The sequence below is a fragment of the Alosa sapidissima genome, chromosome 1, assembly GCF_018492685.1.
Source record: "Alosa sapidissima isolate fAloSap1 chromosome 1, fAloSap1.pri, whole genome shotgun sequence".
NCBI classification, from domain to species: domain Eukaryota; kingdom Metazoa; phylum Chordata; class Actinopteri; order Clupeiformes; family Clupeidae; genus Alosa; species Alosa sapidissima.
In genome coordinates this window covers 17,545,012-17,561,437 of record NC_055957.1, presented here as the reverse complement: position 1 = coordinate 17,561,437, position 16,426 = coordinate 17,545,012, and the positions used below count along the sequence as shown (strand labels likewise).

At 45.2% G+C, this 16,426-nt stretch overlaps 1 protein-coding gene across 1 annotated transcript in view; it reads right to left on the bottom strand.

Annotated features, from left to right (window-relative positions):
- Window positions 1-904: 904 nt before the first annotated feature.
- Window positions 905-16,426, bottom strand: part of ncana (neurocan a) — a 77,596-nt gene continuing 62,074 nt past the window's right edge. Inside the window, exons 11-16 of the mRNA XM_042108637.1 lie at window positions 12,576-12,689; window positions 8,244-8,402; window positions 7,115-7,197; window positions 6,408-6,552; window positions 3,615-3,797; window positions 905-3,218 (exon numbers count right to left, since the gene is read on the bottom strand). Coding sequence (XP_041964571.1) covers window positions 3,100-3,218; window positions 3,615-3,797; window positions 6,408-6,552; window positions 7,115-7,197; window positions 8,244-8,402; window positions 12,576-12,689 — 803 coding nt within the window. The 3' untranslated portion in view covers window positions 905-3,099. The remainder of the gene's footprint in view (window positions 3,219-3,614; window positions 3,798-6,407; window positions 6,553-7,114; window positions 7,198-8,243; window positions 8,403-12,575; window positions 12,690-16,426) is intronic.

Here is a 16,426-nt window from a genome sequence, read left to right as displayed (position 1 = left end):
TACGTCTGAGCAGTACAACAGAGTGAGTTTGTGTACGTTCAGAACGCCCCCTCCACAGGTAAGGTCAAGTGTCAAGGTCTCCCCATGGGGTGCCCTTCCAAAGGGACACGCTGCGACTATGTCACTGGCTAAATGAAGCATGACACCCCAGCAGGAAGTGTGCTACTGGGAGCAGATTGACGACATCACCAATGAAGTAGACAATCACCCGCCTGCCTGCAACCTTTCCCCTTAAATTCACCTCACTGGTCTGCCATAAGCCATGCAGCTGAAGAGTTTCTGAGCTTATGACATCCATATGAGACACTGTATGCTTCAAAGCAGCAGCTGGGTGTTTTTGTTGGAAACTAGCAATCTCACTACTGAAAAGGCATGCCATGCGAAATCCTTACGAGCACAGATGAAGGGCTTGCGAGCATGCTAACTTGTGTAATTTGGCAATATACTGTAATTAGCGATGTTGTGCTGCGAAAGGTTTTTTTGTCTGACCCAAAACACAGTGCATAGTCCTTCTGTCCTTCACCTGACTACATGAAAACTGATTTGACGTTGATACCAGTAGTAGTTGCCTATAAAACACATGCATCAAAAAGTGGAAAGATCTAATGACCTAACTATGTTGATTAACTACGTTTGTGATAACTATAAAATGTATATATCACAGTATAGCAGGCCCATACAACTGAATGTATATATCACAGTATAGCAGGCCCATACAGCTGAATGTATATATCACGGTATAGCAGGCCCATACAGCTGAATGTATCACGGTATAGCAGGCCCATACAGCTGAAGTCGATAGAAATAGATGTTTTTGTATGAGTCAGTGTGAAAAAGTTATAAAAGGATAACCGTAATTAATTTGGCGACACAAAATAATAAGGAAAAGTAAACAAGACACTCGTTACTCACAGACTGTACTGATCCAATCAGCTTTATTGTTTGTTTTTTTTCCCGCTTAATAAAGAATGTAACACAGCAACAAGAAGAATAGAGGAAAAAATACCAAAAAAGATGAGAACCTCAGAGACTACATTCATCACTCTCCTCATTGCTCTCCCACAACACACACTCTCTTTATAGCACAAGCTGAGAGATGGTGTCTGAGAGCAGACAGAAGAGAAAAAAAAACAAACATGAAAGGAACAAAGGCATCACTGCTGAGTCATTGTTCTTCCTACTTTGCCTTCAGTGGAAATCCACCCGACGGGCTGTGTTTCTCTCAGCGTCGTACCCACTATACTGACACTACGCCGTCTGGGGCTGATTTACAGTAGTGTATATGGTGTGAGTGTGTGTGTAGAAGAGCATGTGAATAGGGTTAGGTCATCAGGGTCAGTAAAAGGTGTGTGTTGAAGGGGTTCTGTTGAAAGTGATGCTGGAGATGGTGGTGAGTACAGAACTGAACTGACTGGACAAACTCTAGGGCACCTAATGAAGAACGCAACCATAACAGAGTATAACACAGCAAACATCACAGTATTTACAGAGAGGGAGTTCACTCAACTGGTTAATATTGTTCTTTTTCCCAATGAGGTCCTTACAAAAAGGATAAGGGGGGATCGGGGAGGGTAGATATGTCAAAGGTGATTATTTAAATTATGCAGTATTGACTGGAAAGGTCTCTCTTGACCAGACATTCATGATGTCATCGCTGAAAATGGTGAATGATTTCTGCTGTACTTTTCCACACTGTATAGTCTGTATAGTGTAAGTCACCACATAACAACACAAGCTTTATTCTGTGTTGCAATATGGCCTCTGTACCATGGGCCAAGTGACGAGGTCATATGCCCCACCTCAGCTCAGTTTACAACTAAGAACCTCTCGTCAGTTGGTCCTATAATGAGACTAACAATATGGAAACTCTAAAGTGAGTCAAACCTGTGTGAGGGAGACGAGTGAGAAGAGTGTGTGTGTGTTTGTGTCCCTGTGTGTGTGTGTGTGTGTGTGTGTGTGTGTGTGTGTGTGTCTGTGTGTGTGCCTATATATTTGCATGTGTGTGTGCACGCTTTGCCTGCTCACATTTGTGTATAGTTCAGTGATTGGGGTGGGGGTGGGGTGTATGGGCGCTCAACAGGTGACTGCTCAACAACAACAAGCACAACAAACACAAAAGAAATAACTGTGGATAAAGTTCAACAAAGACTGTCTCATTGTCTCATACACACAAATACTCAGACTTCTACAGTCATATACAGCAGGTCAATGACACAGAGCACACAGAGTTTACGTGACACTATTTCAAAAAGAGTCCAAATCATTAAGTCGCTGAAGAAACTTTAGTGCCAGGCCTGTAGTACATCTCTATTGCTGTGTGCTTTGTGAGCTGTGACACAGCTGAATATGGGCTGTGGCTCTGCCTTAACTAAGATTGACAACAAAGAAACTCTCAACCAACAATAACCAATTCTGTTCTTCAGGGATCCTTTTGATACCCCAAGTAGAAAATAAAAGAGCCAGTCCTTGTGCCATTATCAAGCCTGCAAAAGCTGCCATAGAGAGACATACTCAAGAGAGCGAGCTATTCCATGCTTTTGGAGATGCCGAGTCCCATTGGAAAAGGGAGTTAAATCATATCAGTGTTCACAAGAGCTAGTAGATTCATCTATAATGGTAACAAACATTATTAATGCCACTAAAATAGAGTACACTCCTACATCACCCCAGGCAGCCATTGGTATTCTCTATAGTAGACTGGGTCTATTATTACTGCTAGAGGGTCTGGCCTCATGGCTTTCCACAGGGACTGAACTACAATGGATGTTTCCATTCTCAAAACATGTAGGAACAGGGCTTTAGTTGCAGATTAGTGGCCTTAAATTAGTTATTTCAATAAGCTCAAAACTCCAGGTGCAAATGGAAAGTAGATGATGTCCTAAGGGCAGAAGGACAGATGGAGAGAGGGGAAGAGAAGGAGGGAAAGAGCAAATGGGATACAGACAGAGAATAACAAAACAGGGGTCAAACATCGAGAACCGTCTGTGTGAGGCCATGATTTTTTTTTTTCTCCATGTCATTTCCCCTCGGCCATGAAGCTAGGTACAAGGTACCAGGTGAATAGGAAGTGATGTCACACTGCTGGAGCTGGCGTTTGGTTCAGTAGCGGCCGTGGCCCTCCTCGCGACCCCTGTGACCCCCGCCCCCGTGCCGGCGGTGCCTCCGGTGCTCGTGGTGCGATCTGTGATGCTGCCGGCGGTAACGGTGGGACCTCCGTGCTGCGGAGAACAAAGGGCAACATAAAACCACCGTGTCTGTTTCTGCACCGTCATTTGGTCCTCGGCCGTCATTTGGTCGTAATTCGTCCGCCGCTCACGGCCATCGGACCCGCCACCTCAACACACACCGGCATGGGAGTCGAACACTCTAACCACTAAGCTAAGAGCCCAGGCTTCCAACTCAGCGGTTAGAAGCGTTCTTAAGATTAGGGGTGTGAGGATTTACACGCGCAACTAGCATGCTAGCTCAGTTCGCCTCCGTTACACCAGTAGAGACTGACTTGTGGAGACAAAGGTTGGTTAACAATGTCACACAGACTTACTTTCCTACACAGGCTGCAGTTTAACAGGGGCAGGCCTGGTTAAGAGGTCAGGTTAAAAGTCCAGATTACTCACACTTTGTGCAGATGATCTTGGGCCTCTCCCAGGTTCCATTGGCGCGACAACGGATCATGGGGATGTGTCTCTGGAAGAACCCCTCAGCACACTGGTAACGGACCGTGGCGTGGACGTCATAGTGAGATCGTCGCCGGCCTACTAGATGTGCATTTTCCACTGATGGCGGAGTCCCACAGAGCACTGCAGACATCAAACACACACACACACACACACACACACACACACACAGATTTTGGTTGGAATGCATGGGATGCTGAGGCAGAGCACTGGAGGCATATGTCAAATGAATTACTAACCAGATAGCTGACTAGAAGCTCACATGAGCTCTGTAATATCACAAAACTGGAAGTCTTGACAAACGGGAAAAACAAACTTTCTCACATCGGTTACAGCAACTGAGTTGAACATGATTCAAAAAGCAAGATGTGGATTTCAGGGATTGTAAGCAAATATGTACATCTTATGTTAGAGGGTCTTGATGAAAGCATTGTATGTATACTATGCTAATAAGCAAATGCAGGTACATTTGGCTGATTTTTAAGTATGACTCATATTTATCAATATTGGACTGAACTAACAAATGTCTCGCATCTGGAAGTAGTTTGCATCCCTGAGCGCTCCCCTAGTATATCATCATCATTGCTCGAGAGAGTGCTCCTGTATCACATGAACGTCTGCCTGTCTGACAGGCCTACACTGCAGGTGGTCACCTCGGGCCTCGTGAGGGGCACCTGTGGACAGTGGACGAGGAGAGGCACCCTGTGGAGAAGGACACAGAGTCCCCAGGGGCTCCACATACCCTGCACGCACAGGCAAGCAGGAGACGGAGCGACGGGCCAAGACCCTACAGGGCCCGAGACGAGAGGCCCACATCCTTTACTCTCTCAACCTCTAATTTACATCACACATTTACATTCTGCTCTTTCCATTTCTCTCTCTCTTGTTCTTTCTGTTTGTGTGTGTGTATATGTGTGTGTGTGTGTGTGTGTGAGAGAGAGAGAGAGAGAGAGAGAGAGAGAGAGAGAAAAAGTGTGTGTGTGTGTATTTATGTCTTTATTTATATATCCAGGAGGCTGTGAGCTGCTGTTGTATAAATACAGGAGATCCGGCCTTCTTCTTTCTTTCTCCTCTCTCATTCAACAGTGCAAAGCCTTCCAGTTAGTTTAACAAAGGAAAGGAATCGTGGGAATTGTAGGCGAGATGTGAAGGCTGTAATTGACAGTCTGAGCTTCATGGAGGAGAGAGTAGGGGGTTGAATGGTCTCCTTCAACTTCTGACATGGTTAACGGTAGCCTTCTATACGGAGCTCAAAGAAGGTAGGATAACATGCATACATTAAGACTTCAGAGAAAGAGTGAGAGAGTTAAGTCTAGCAACCAAAGCCAGGCCTATTGGTATGTCTCTCAGGGAATACGTCTCTATGATAGAAGAACATTCTGGAAGCCTCGGAGGAGGACCTGTGTGCACAGAAGTATTCCTTATTTAAACAAAGAGAGTGGATAAAACCCATAAAACCCATTTTATACCATTTTTAAAATTCCATATCAAAGTTGGATTGTATCATTTTGCTATTCTCTTTGTAGTGCTGCTATCAGGCATGTCTTAATTAGGCACTGTAAGATGGTGGACTGTAGCAAGTGCCTTCTGATGAGCGTCGCAGCTTTTGATGTCTGGCGACAGCGAAGCCCCAGGGATGCAAAGGTCTTTTTCCTCTCTCGCCTTATCCCCCATATGCACACTCACTTTATACTCAGGGAGTTCTCTGGGTTTTCATTACTTCCTTGTCTTGGGTATTAGTTATGTGAAAAATAACATAATCATGTTTATTTATTAGTGTTTGTATGTGTATAGTATATTGAACATATTTCCCTAGTAACAGCACTCTAAAGATTTGTGTCCACAGCAGCGGTTGCGGCTACTATGCTCTGTCAGTTTCTACTATCTGTGCATTGATTTCTATCAGCGGAATGAGAGTGGACATGAAATCACAATCTCCACACGGATGATTGAGTACAGTAGCCAGAAGGAAGCAGCCTGGATGGAGATCAATATCCACTTTGGTTACAGGAGACAGAGCCATATTTACAGATGGACTGCACTAGCCTTGGCCGAATGAGCAGGAGGACAGAGTGGGAGAGCAGGCGGACGTGCGCTGTCTCAGTCTATCTGTTGGGTGTACACTGGGAGACAGACGCTGGCCACTGGCTGCACGGAATGAATGCTGATATTGGAGGGGAAACTTGCTGACTGTTATTTAAGAATTTCATCACACTGAAATACGGCATGAACCCAAGACAGACAATTGATTGGCCTTGGAGGGTCATCATTACTTGTTTTTCAGACCCTGATCAATGACAGATTAATAGGTCACCCTACAAAAGGAAGGGAGAAAACAGGAAGAAGTCCCCTGCTTGTTGTACAAACCACTTGCAGTTGGTTCACAGTGATAATTATTCCATGGAGATGGGCATGGGCAAATACAAGACTTAATCTTCATGCAGGCAAGTCAAGCTTCTTCACACTGGTCATTGGCATTTTTCTGTTCAGTATTTAGTCTGTTTGAACACCATGATGTAAGAATTTGCAATTATTTGAGGTATGATTTTGCAACTACTATTAGTTGGTGTTTTTTGGTCTTCAAATTCATTATTGTTTCATTTTAATGGATCCATTTATAGTATATGATAGTTCATGCCACTAGGATCTAAAGAGCTCCTCTACAACCAGATGACTCTCTGGCTGATGGGCATTGATTGTGGTGGGGCTTTTTGGCTTGGTGCTTGTGCTCACCGGTGCCTTTCTTGCAGATGTAGGGCAAGTTGTAGTTGCATGGGACATCGTTCCATTTGCCGTCCTCTCGGCCGATCATCACCACACAATCCTCACCGCCTGCAAAGAAGTTGTCCGGCTGGTTCTCTCGCCAGTTCTCAAAAATCTGTGATGAGAACCAAGCAACCAAGATTAGATTCAGCTCCTAGTGACAAACAGTGTTGAAGTCAATGACAACTACCACAATAAATACTTAAAAAAGACAATTATTTCTCCTTCACTCATTCTTCTACATATTATCTATCATGTCATAAAATGGATAAATGTTGGCTGGATGAGTGTAACTTACTTTCATTGCATTGAGTTTTTCCATCCTACGTAAACTCAAGAAAAGAATGCATTCTAGGTGAATGGGTTCGACCTTATATTGTGTGTACACAAGACTTCTTCCAGCGACCTCATTTTCACAGAGTAGTGATTTTGTGACCAGTTAGCCCACTTCAATTACTGACTTGAGTCTCATTGATATGAAAAATGTAACCAATATTCTCCACCGCAAATTGCCACTTTTACAGTTGATTGACTTTCAATAAGCCCATGTCTGAGATGCAGTGAGTTAAAGCAGTAGGCTAGCATGTGTGGGTAATTATGGATGTAAAGATCATGTTGCAGCACAGTGGCCGTATTTAGATGCAGACGGAGGCGGTCAGACGCCCTTGTGGTCTCACCAGGTCCATGTTGTCGGTCCACTGGAAGTCTTCCTCCACTGTGCGGTCATTCAGTCCAATCCAAGTGTTCTCCCGACCCAGACCTGAGAAGAGATTACACACACACACACCACACACACACACACACACACACACACACACACACACACACACACACACAATAGAAAATACTCAGCATTTCATCAAGGGACAAAAATAAAAGAACACCTAAATTGGGCTTTAACATCTAGCAGAATGAGGACATGGTAAAATGCCCTGTCATCAGCTGGCCTTAAAGATGGATGAGCCTCTCTGCAGAGTGTGTCCCTTTCCCCGAGCCCACACACACACACACACACACACACACACACACACACACACCATTACAAATCAGGATGGAGTTGGTCTCCTCCTGTGCTGTTTTTTTTTTTTTTCATTTTGTACTGTTTTGATACAGAAGTACAGACGTTTGTACTATAAAGTATTGATTCACCTTCCCCTGCAAAAACTGACTCAACACTAGCTTTGATTGGCTCTTTGAGAGAGGCATCATTTGAGTCCAGGAGTCTGGCTAATGGTCAGGTTTGGGCTTCTGTGTGCTGAAACAACAGAGCTATTCAGGGGGAAAGGCCCACATGACGCTGATGAAATGTTTGAAGTGAGCTATGATGGACATTAGTAATTAGCGCACTGGGAGGCAGCCTGCTTTCTCACAGCACTAAATATCCCCTGATGGCACAGGGGAAATTGGATGGCTCAGAAGAAGTTCCTCATGATTACAGACAATTTGGCACAGTGTCAGGAGGCAGCCTCATTAGCCTCACACCTGAGGCCAATTTCATTGTGCTGTTAGCCACAGACTAATACCCAAACATCAGACCACATCCAACCACATGGGCCACTTAGACCTCAGATCTAATATATTACATCTCCTGTAATGGCTGAAATGATTGCATTAATCTCAAAGAAGGAAGGTATAAAATGGAACTGCAATGCATTAACAGAGCCCCTTGGCTAACATCAGTAGATTTGCATCTGTAACAAGGGACACAATTGTCACACATGAATTCGACAGCCCTCTTGGTGACATTCAAGTGCATTGGACAGTTGAGATGAGTGGTTGTTGTGAAAGGTGACCGGGATTACGGACCGTTGAGGAAGTCCTGCTCCAGGGAGGAAGTCACGCTGGCCAGGTGACCGCTGTGCTCACGACAGTCTTTCTCTGCGTCCTCCCATGTGTGTCGCCGTGGAAACAGACGGTAGCAGTGGCCGTGGAACTTCTTCCAGCCGTGCTCACATCCTTCAGTGTCTATAGAGGGACAGAGACAAAGAGAGGGAGTCAGAGAGGGAGAGAGTGAGAGAGAGAGAGAGAGAGAGAGAGAGAAAGAGAGAGAGAGAGAGGGAGAGAGAGTGACACACGGGGAAGGGAAAGTGTGGAGGGTAAGTGCATTTTGGAGGGACGAGAGGGAAATTAAACACTGACAACAAAGCTGAGAATGGGAGAATTCAATTGCACGCCATTTTCCTTGCAAAACACATTTCTCAAAAGTCATTACTGTCAAATAAGAGCGTAATAAAGAAGCAGGGCTGCTGAGGAAGGGCAGATATTGTTATTAAATCTTTACAAGCCGCACATGAGGGAGAAGACTGAACAAAAGCATGAGGAAGAGGAAATGAAGTGAAGGAACTAATACAAGTCAAGGTCAGGGCATCAATCTGGTATGTGCTCAATTCAGGATCCAGGCTTAAACCCTTAGCCCTCTCATTGCCATGCTAGGAGACATTACTATAACTATAAGCCTTGTCAATCTTTATTGTAACACAATGTGCTGCATAACTAACACAGCATGTGTGCCCTGGGTGGATTCAGCTTGATACAAAACTGCTGAAACGAGAAAAAAAAACACTCAGTACTCTCTAGTGCCAAGTTTTCCTTATTATCAAATGGACCATTCAGCAGACACTGTGTCCGAAGCTCTCCCATGAAGCTCTGCGGCACAAGGTGACTCGGCAGCACTCCGTGTGCCACTAAATGTTGGCCAAATAAGAAATCTTCCCTGAGTGAAAAGAATCCCTCCCCTTGTAGTGCATGCCCCTTGATGATTGGCTGGACTCTTGTCACTGTTCATAGAGCTCAGACTGGAGGATGTGAATCCGGTTTGAGCGGGATGGGGTGGAGCGATGGAGAGGAGGAAGAACGGAAAAGTGTGTTACGGAGGAAGAACAGAGAAGTGTGTTACGGAGGAAGAACAGAGAAGTGTGTTACGGAGGAAGAACGGAGAAGTGTGTTATGAGGAAGAATGGAGAAGTGTGTTACGGAGGAAGAACGGAGAACTGTGTTACGGAGGAAGAATGGGCTGGTGTGTTACGGAGGCCGAGTGAGGCAGCGTTCAGAGTGGATTTGAGGCGAACGGCGTGGGTAGTATCTGCCTTTGCAGCTTCCTGTTAGCTGGTGCTTGTGTGGAGTGCTGGCAGCTGCTGTCAGGTGAACACATTAGCAGAGCCACAAATGAGCAAGAGAGAGAGGGAGACAGAGACAGGAAATGACAGGTGTGTGGAGTGTGAGTGAAACAGAGACAAAGATAGAGAAACAGAATATAAAGAACTCTCTCTCTGTGTGTGTGTGTGTGTGTGTGTGTGTGTGTGTGTGTGGTGTGTGTGTGATGGGGGGCTGGGAGAAATTACAAGGTGATTGAGGTGTAAGTGTGCGTTTGTGTGTGTGTGTGTCTGTGCGTACAGTATATGTGAGAGAGAGCGATTGAGAGTCTCAAAATAAAATTCAAAAGGGAGAGAGAGGGGGAAAAGGGAGAGAGAGGGGGAAAAGGGAAGGAGAGGGGGAAAAGGGAGGGAGAGCAGATGCATAAATGAAAAAGTGATAGAGAGAAGGAGGGAAAGACGTGTGATTAAAGTACTGCAGGGTGATAATTAACATCACACCAATTCATTGTCAGGGGACTGCAGAATAAACAGCACTGGAGGAGTTTCCAAAATGACACTTCCCCTCTGTCAGCACCTCTCTCTCTCTCTCTCTCTCTCTCTCTCTCTCTCTCTCCTTCCCTCATCCACCCTTCATTTACCACAGCTTTCCTCAGTGCTTCAAATGGACATGTCAAACCCAGGAAAGGCACCCAAATTTAGTTTTTTTAGTTTTAGTTTAATTTCTGGAAGACAGGTCCATGGAGATGGTTCTCTGCAGACATGCTGCTGAGTCTAACGTACCCCGTTGTAAAGTGCAGGTCTTGTTGAATATGTGTGGGCATCATTAAAAGACAAATACTCTAGAGCCTGTTCTCCATTAGGACATTTGTTGGCAAGTAATTCATTTCTTAAAAGAATTGAACTCAAGTGCCATTAGATAAAGAAGCCTCCATTACAGAGTCCTTAATAGAATGCTTCTGGGAAACTATACAGAGACAAGTCACAAGCACTGACATAGCAAAAGTAGTATAGCTCTATTATGTCACTGTGACGAAGCACTTATCTTAAAACACTTTTGGAATAAAAGGTATTCCTAATCGCTATAGGAGGGGCACTTACAATCGATCAGACAAACCAAAAAAATCAATCAAAATGATCATCGCCTGCTTGCCTCATAAACCTGATAAGATGATGAGTGTGGCGTCCTGCCACCTCCGCCCCACATCTCCCTGCCCCTCACTGGCCCAAGTCCAGGCAGGGCTGAGCGGCCTGTGTGACGCCCATTCAATCAGTACTCAGTATTCATAGGGGGTCCTCTGGCGCGCTGACCATGCATGCTTATTCTGTGCATTAGTCAGGCACGGTGACTGCACCGTCATTAGGCCTGGCGGTGAGCACCGTCCAGGGGGCTGAGGACGAGAGCCTGAGACGAGAGCCTGAGAGTCTCATCCAACTGGACACTTACGTCGCTGGAGGAAGGGCTGCCGGGGGGGGGGGGGGGGGACACCTGAAACCATTGGTGCTTGGAATCTGAGGCAGAGATGGTTGCAATGGCTCAGTCAAGGACACACAAGCATGATTGGTTGTGGTGGTGCCATATTATTTGTGAGGTACCTTGTCCAGACACAAGACTGAGTAAATTTTTGCTGCATTCATGAGGTCTGGGAAGAATAGGTAAAACATTTTTTCCCAGTGGAAAATTCCTTGTAAATACCACCTCATTTGGGAACAAAATCTGGGAAACTTGGGCAAAATTTAGTTAACAGAGTTTCTCAGTTATGGACTTGTGGTCACTTTGTTGTCACTTCATAGTTCAATTTCAGTCCATGTGGACTTTGATGTCCAGCTATTTTAATGTGAACTTGGCAATTAGCAGTTTTTGTCACTTGAATGCTGTATATACTTTCACAAGTAGTTTATTTAGGATTAATGAGCATATTTCTAACCTTTGTTGTGCATTTATGTTTTCCCACATTCTGACAGCAAAGCACATGAATGCTTGCAATTGGAAGAACAATGTCATCACTGGGAACAACCCATTATTCCCAGAGTCCATGACCGCACCAGCTCATAGAGATGAAAATGAGCTGATATATTAGGCGGTCAGGGCTAGGCTAGCACAATTCCTCATGAGGTTGAAATTATCCATGACTTTAAAGGAACCGTATGTAAGAAATGTATTTCAATTAATCATAAAATGGCCCTGATATGTCACTAGACATTAAGAATTCATGTTAATTTCAAATACTTATATCACTGACAACAGTAGTACGGCCAGGATATTGTCATTTAAAAAGTGAAGTTGCAGCCCTCAACTGATGTTGATGTTGTGTTTTGTCATGTCATGTTTTGTTTTGGCCTGATGCGCCAACCTCCACCTATCTACTAATCATGAAGTCAGTAGTGTTTCGGCATCCGGGTTGGCAACCTCGAGTCGGGGGGGGATACACCGCTCTTCAGTAATTTGAAAGTGGTTGCAGTAACAGTTTTGGCCACGATCTTACATATGGTTCCTTTAACTGTTATGCCCATGTTCTTGTTCATGTAATATCATGGCTGAGAACTACTTTTATTGCACACTAAAATGTGGTAGTGAATTTCAGAACAAATAGTTGTATTAGGTGATCTGCATTATGTGATTATGAGGATGATTTGGGAAGATCAGGGAGATGTTTGTTGTGTTGTGCTGCTCCCCCCTCCCATCTGAATTTTGAGACTCTCTCAATCACTCTCTTCAAGAGGCTTGAAGTACTCATATATGTGCTTGACCTTGGTGTTGATCATCTCTGTAAGTGCTCCAGCTAGTTAAATGTAGCTGCAAGCAGCGGATGAATCTGTGCAGATTTGAACTGCTGCAGTGTTAGGGCACCATCTACTGTTTTGAAAAGGAGAGAGAGAGCCATCATGCGGCCCTGTATTCACCTGTGGGGTCACTACTGCATGTAGGAAGCCAGCTGGCTGATTACAGGAGAGGATGTTAGAGGGGAGCTGTAAGACATCCATTTAAATGAGGAGGAGGATGAGGATGGGGGGGGGGGGGGCTGTGCTGCAGCGTGCTGCTTACCTCTCTCGCAGGTATCCCCGCTGTAGCTGGGCAAGCACAGGCAGGTGAAGGAGTCCACCTTGTCAATGCAGGTGCCTCCGTTCAGACACGGAGTGGACTGGCAGTCATCCACATCTGTGAGAGAGACAACAGACAAAGTAACACCACCACCAGTCAGACATACAATAAACTGTTTCATATCCACAACTCTTTCTCCACTGCCACCTCCCTTTCTCTCACATGCACACACACACACATACACAGACAGACACACACACAGACACACAAACACACCATACACACACACACACACACACACACACACACACAGACACAGACACACACACTCACATACTGCTTGATTCATTTGTTTTTTTATTAAACACTAATCATTAGTTACTTTATGTATAAAAAGACCCCCCATAAAAATAAAAGAAAAAAAGAAAAAAAAAAACAGATAAAAGCACCATGTTCACAAGTACAGTAGTCTGCATGCCCGACTAGCTGCAGTGTTGGAATGGATGAGGGACATCAGCTTTAGCTAAGCGGCTGTGGCCAAATGAATGCAGAGCTTCAGCTTGCCAAGGAGCATTTACATTCTGGGCGGCAGCCTGGGCAGATGCCAATTACCCATGCTACCCCCCCCCCCCCCCACACACACACACACACACACACAAATAGTACAGACACAGAGTACACAGACCACACACACACACAAACATCACACCATACACAAAGACTCAAACAACATTGCTCTAAATCCTACTGTCAGACTTTCAAAGCTTTTAGACCAACTATCTAAAAGGCTGACTAACTGACTAGCGGACCACTGACATGAAGGGACTAAAACAGAGCTCATCAATAGGTGAAAACCTACTCTTAAAATAATTAAACTGTATATCGATCAATCTGAAAAAGGTGTCCACTTAGTCCTGCTGCCAGGCGGTCAGATATCTAATGCAGACAAGAGAGAAGCCTGTCTATTAAGAAACTCCCCAACTGACTGGCCACCTAATTAATTGGCAGGGCAAAGAGGAAGCAACCGATTGATGCCCAAACAAATCAATCAATGACCCATTATGCACAAGCTTACACACAAACCCTCGATTCATCAACAGCCACAAAATAGACTGCACGCGTGTGCCTGTGCGGTATGTGTACGATATGTGCCGAGTACTATGCATACGTACTTTTTGTGCAAGTATATTGGAATTTAAATACTATATACTGTGTGTGTGTGTGTGTGTGTGTGTGTGTGTGTGTGTGTGTGTGTGTGTGTGTGTGTATGTGTGTGTGTGTGTGTCTGTGTGTGTGTGTGTGTGTGTGTATTAATACTGTGAATCTACATAAATGCTTGGTCTCCGAGCAAGCCATTTCTTTTCTGATGCAAGTTTTCAGTCCCAGATAAGAGCATTTCTGAGAGAAAAACATTTCTACGAGATTCTGTCATGTAAAGAAGCACTCAAAATACCTTCACAAAACGTTCAATTTCTTACCCCCATAGAGTATCTCAATCCATCCATCAAGTTGGAGTGACACTCTGCTATCTCTCAGTGCTGTGTTCCCTGTGACTATTTCATGGAGTAAACGGAGTATCGACTCCTTAACTTATTATACATGCACACACAGGCAGCACCTGCGGGCCCACAGGAACACGCACAACCACAAATGACTGCATCGCACAAGCATCGCCCGCTTTAAATACGACACGTCCGGCTCCTGAGGACACTGTAATTATTCTGGCTTCTCTCTCTGCCAAGAGCGGCAAATGGCCAAAATCCATTAAAAAGCCAGCTGGCACATGGGCGCCTCTGCCAGTCAGCCCACATGCGCCATCCCCTATCTGCTCGCGCAAAATTCCTCTGGGGTCCCGACTGCATGTGGTGAGACAGGATGGTGCGACAGGTATGGGGGGATGACGGATGAAAGAGTGAGAGGAGTGTGTGTGTGTGTGTGTGTGTGTGTGTGTTTGAGATAGAGAGAGGGGGGGTAAGAGAGAAAATGGATAGAAATTCAATAATTGAACATGCTCCATGCTGTGAAGATAATTCCACCCATGTTCAAGCAGAGATTTCCTGTCCCTCTTTCTGGCGTGAAAAGCATTTAAGTTCAGATTTGCTGCTGCACCAGAATGTGGAGTTGGCACCTCGTGGCTTAGCCAGGACTTCCAGAAATAGAGTTGGCCTGGGTCAGCAGCCCCAACACATTACAGCCAGCGGATTCATCCAGCAGGGTTTCTCTCCAAGCACATGCATTGGGACACATCCAAGGAATGCAAAGGAATGAAATGCCCGCACTGTGCTAAAACTCCCATATATTTAATGTGTTGCAACGTTTCGACCCGACTGGGTCTTCCTCAGGCAAGAGGAAGCCTGAGGAAGACCCATTCGGGTCGAAACGTTGCAACACATTAAACGTTTAACATATGGGAGTTGTAGCACAGTGCGGGCATTTCATTCCTTTGCAGTTCTAGTTCCATTTGCCCTGCACCTCACCGGTGGGGATGTGCACACCTCCACTACTACTCATTACACATCCAAGGAATGCCTTTGGGAATGCCCAAGGAATGCCTTCCAAGCCACAATATGCACCACTTATATGCCACCTTTTGAGTTTTGATATCATCTTCAAGATCATTATGAGAGCATATGGTTATGTTAAGAAATAGACACACTTGTCATATTATGTCATATTATATTAGCTACTTAGGCTATGCTCTATATAGCTCTATGGTCAGGGAAGGACCACCCCATTAAAACGTCAGAATTGTTTTCTCAACTGGACATCACCTGTATCATCAAAAGACACTAGTGTAGTAGCAAGCTTTTATCAGTGTGTGTTTAGAAATGTCATGTTAGGCACCTGCTAGTTTTCACCAAAGTTCCTTACTGATGCCTTTTAAGTGATTTAGTGTCTTAAGTATCTTCACTTGATCAACTGTCTTCATTGCCATGTGTGGGAGAAAAGAGAGATGAAGAAATAAACGAGTGGGGGTTCAACACAGCTTTTACCAGTTAGAGGAATGCTATTTCAAATCCCCCTCTCCTTCCATACAGTAGTGTTTCGTCAGATCATCTCATTCACCCAGAATGCCAAGCTGGGACTCATCGTCTCGTCTGGGTTGCTGGCTGTTCCATGTCGTACTGGAGTCCCCTTGCTTCCAATGCAGCACGAGCAGATGTGTCTCGCCCCAGCGTTCGGGGGGGGGGGGGGGGGGATCAGGACTGCAGCACTGGGAGGCGAGGGCCTCATTGGACAGCCTTCACCGTCTGCAGTGCATCCACACAGCACAGTGCCAGAGGAGGCCGACCGCCGCCGCCACTGCCCTGTGAGAGCTCGTCACTGTCTGTCACACCGCTGTGACACCAAGAGGTGCCGATGGTGCCGCTACTCCGCCATAATTAGGATTTCTTTGACAAAGTCGAAAGCGTCAGGCTTCTCCTCTCCCTCTACTATCTCCCCCCCCCCCCCCCGCGGCTGTCTGCAACGTCCTTGTTCAGATCGAGTTCTCTGATAGGCTGGCCTGATGCAACCCAAGACTGGTGAGCTGTCATATCAAATTCAGTGTCTAAGGAACACAAAGTGAAAGTCCTGAGGTTCACAGCAGAGATGATACACAAAGGGCCTCATGTTCACAGCAGAGATGATACACAAAGGGCCTCATGTTCACAGCAGAGATGATACACAAAGGGCCTCATGTAGCAATAGGCTCATAATTATCTCTTAAATATCTCTTAAATATCTCTTAATTGTTTTACGAAAAAAAAGAGAACTGAAAACCCCCTTGACCATCCTAAACACTATTTAGTGAGGATGCTGCTGCAGTGTGTGCAAATGTGTGCCATGCTATACTGTGCACGCATGATCTCTAA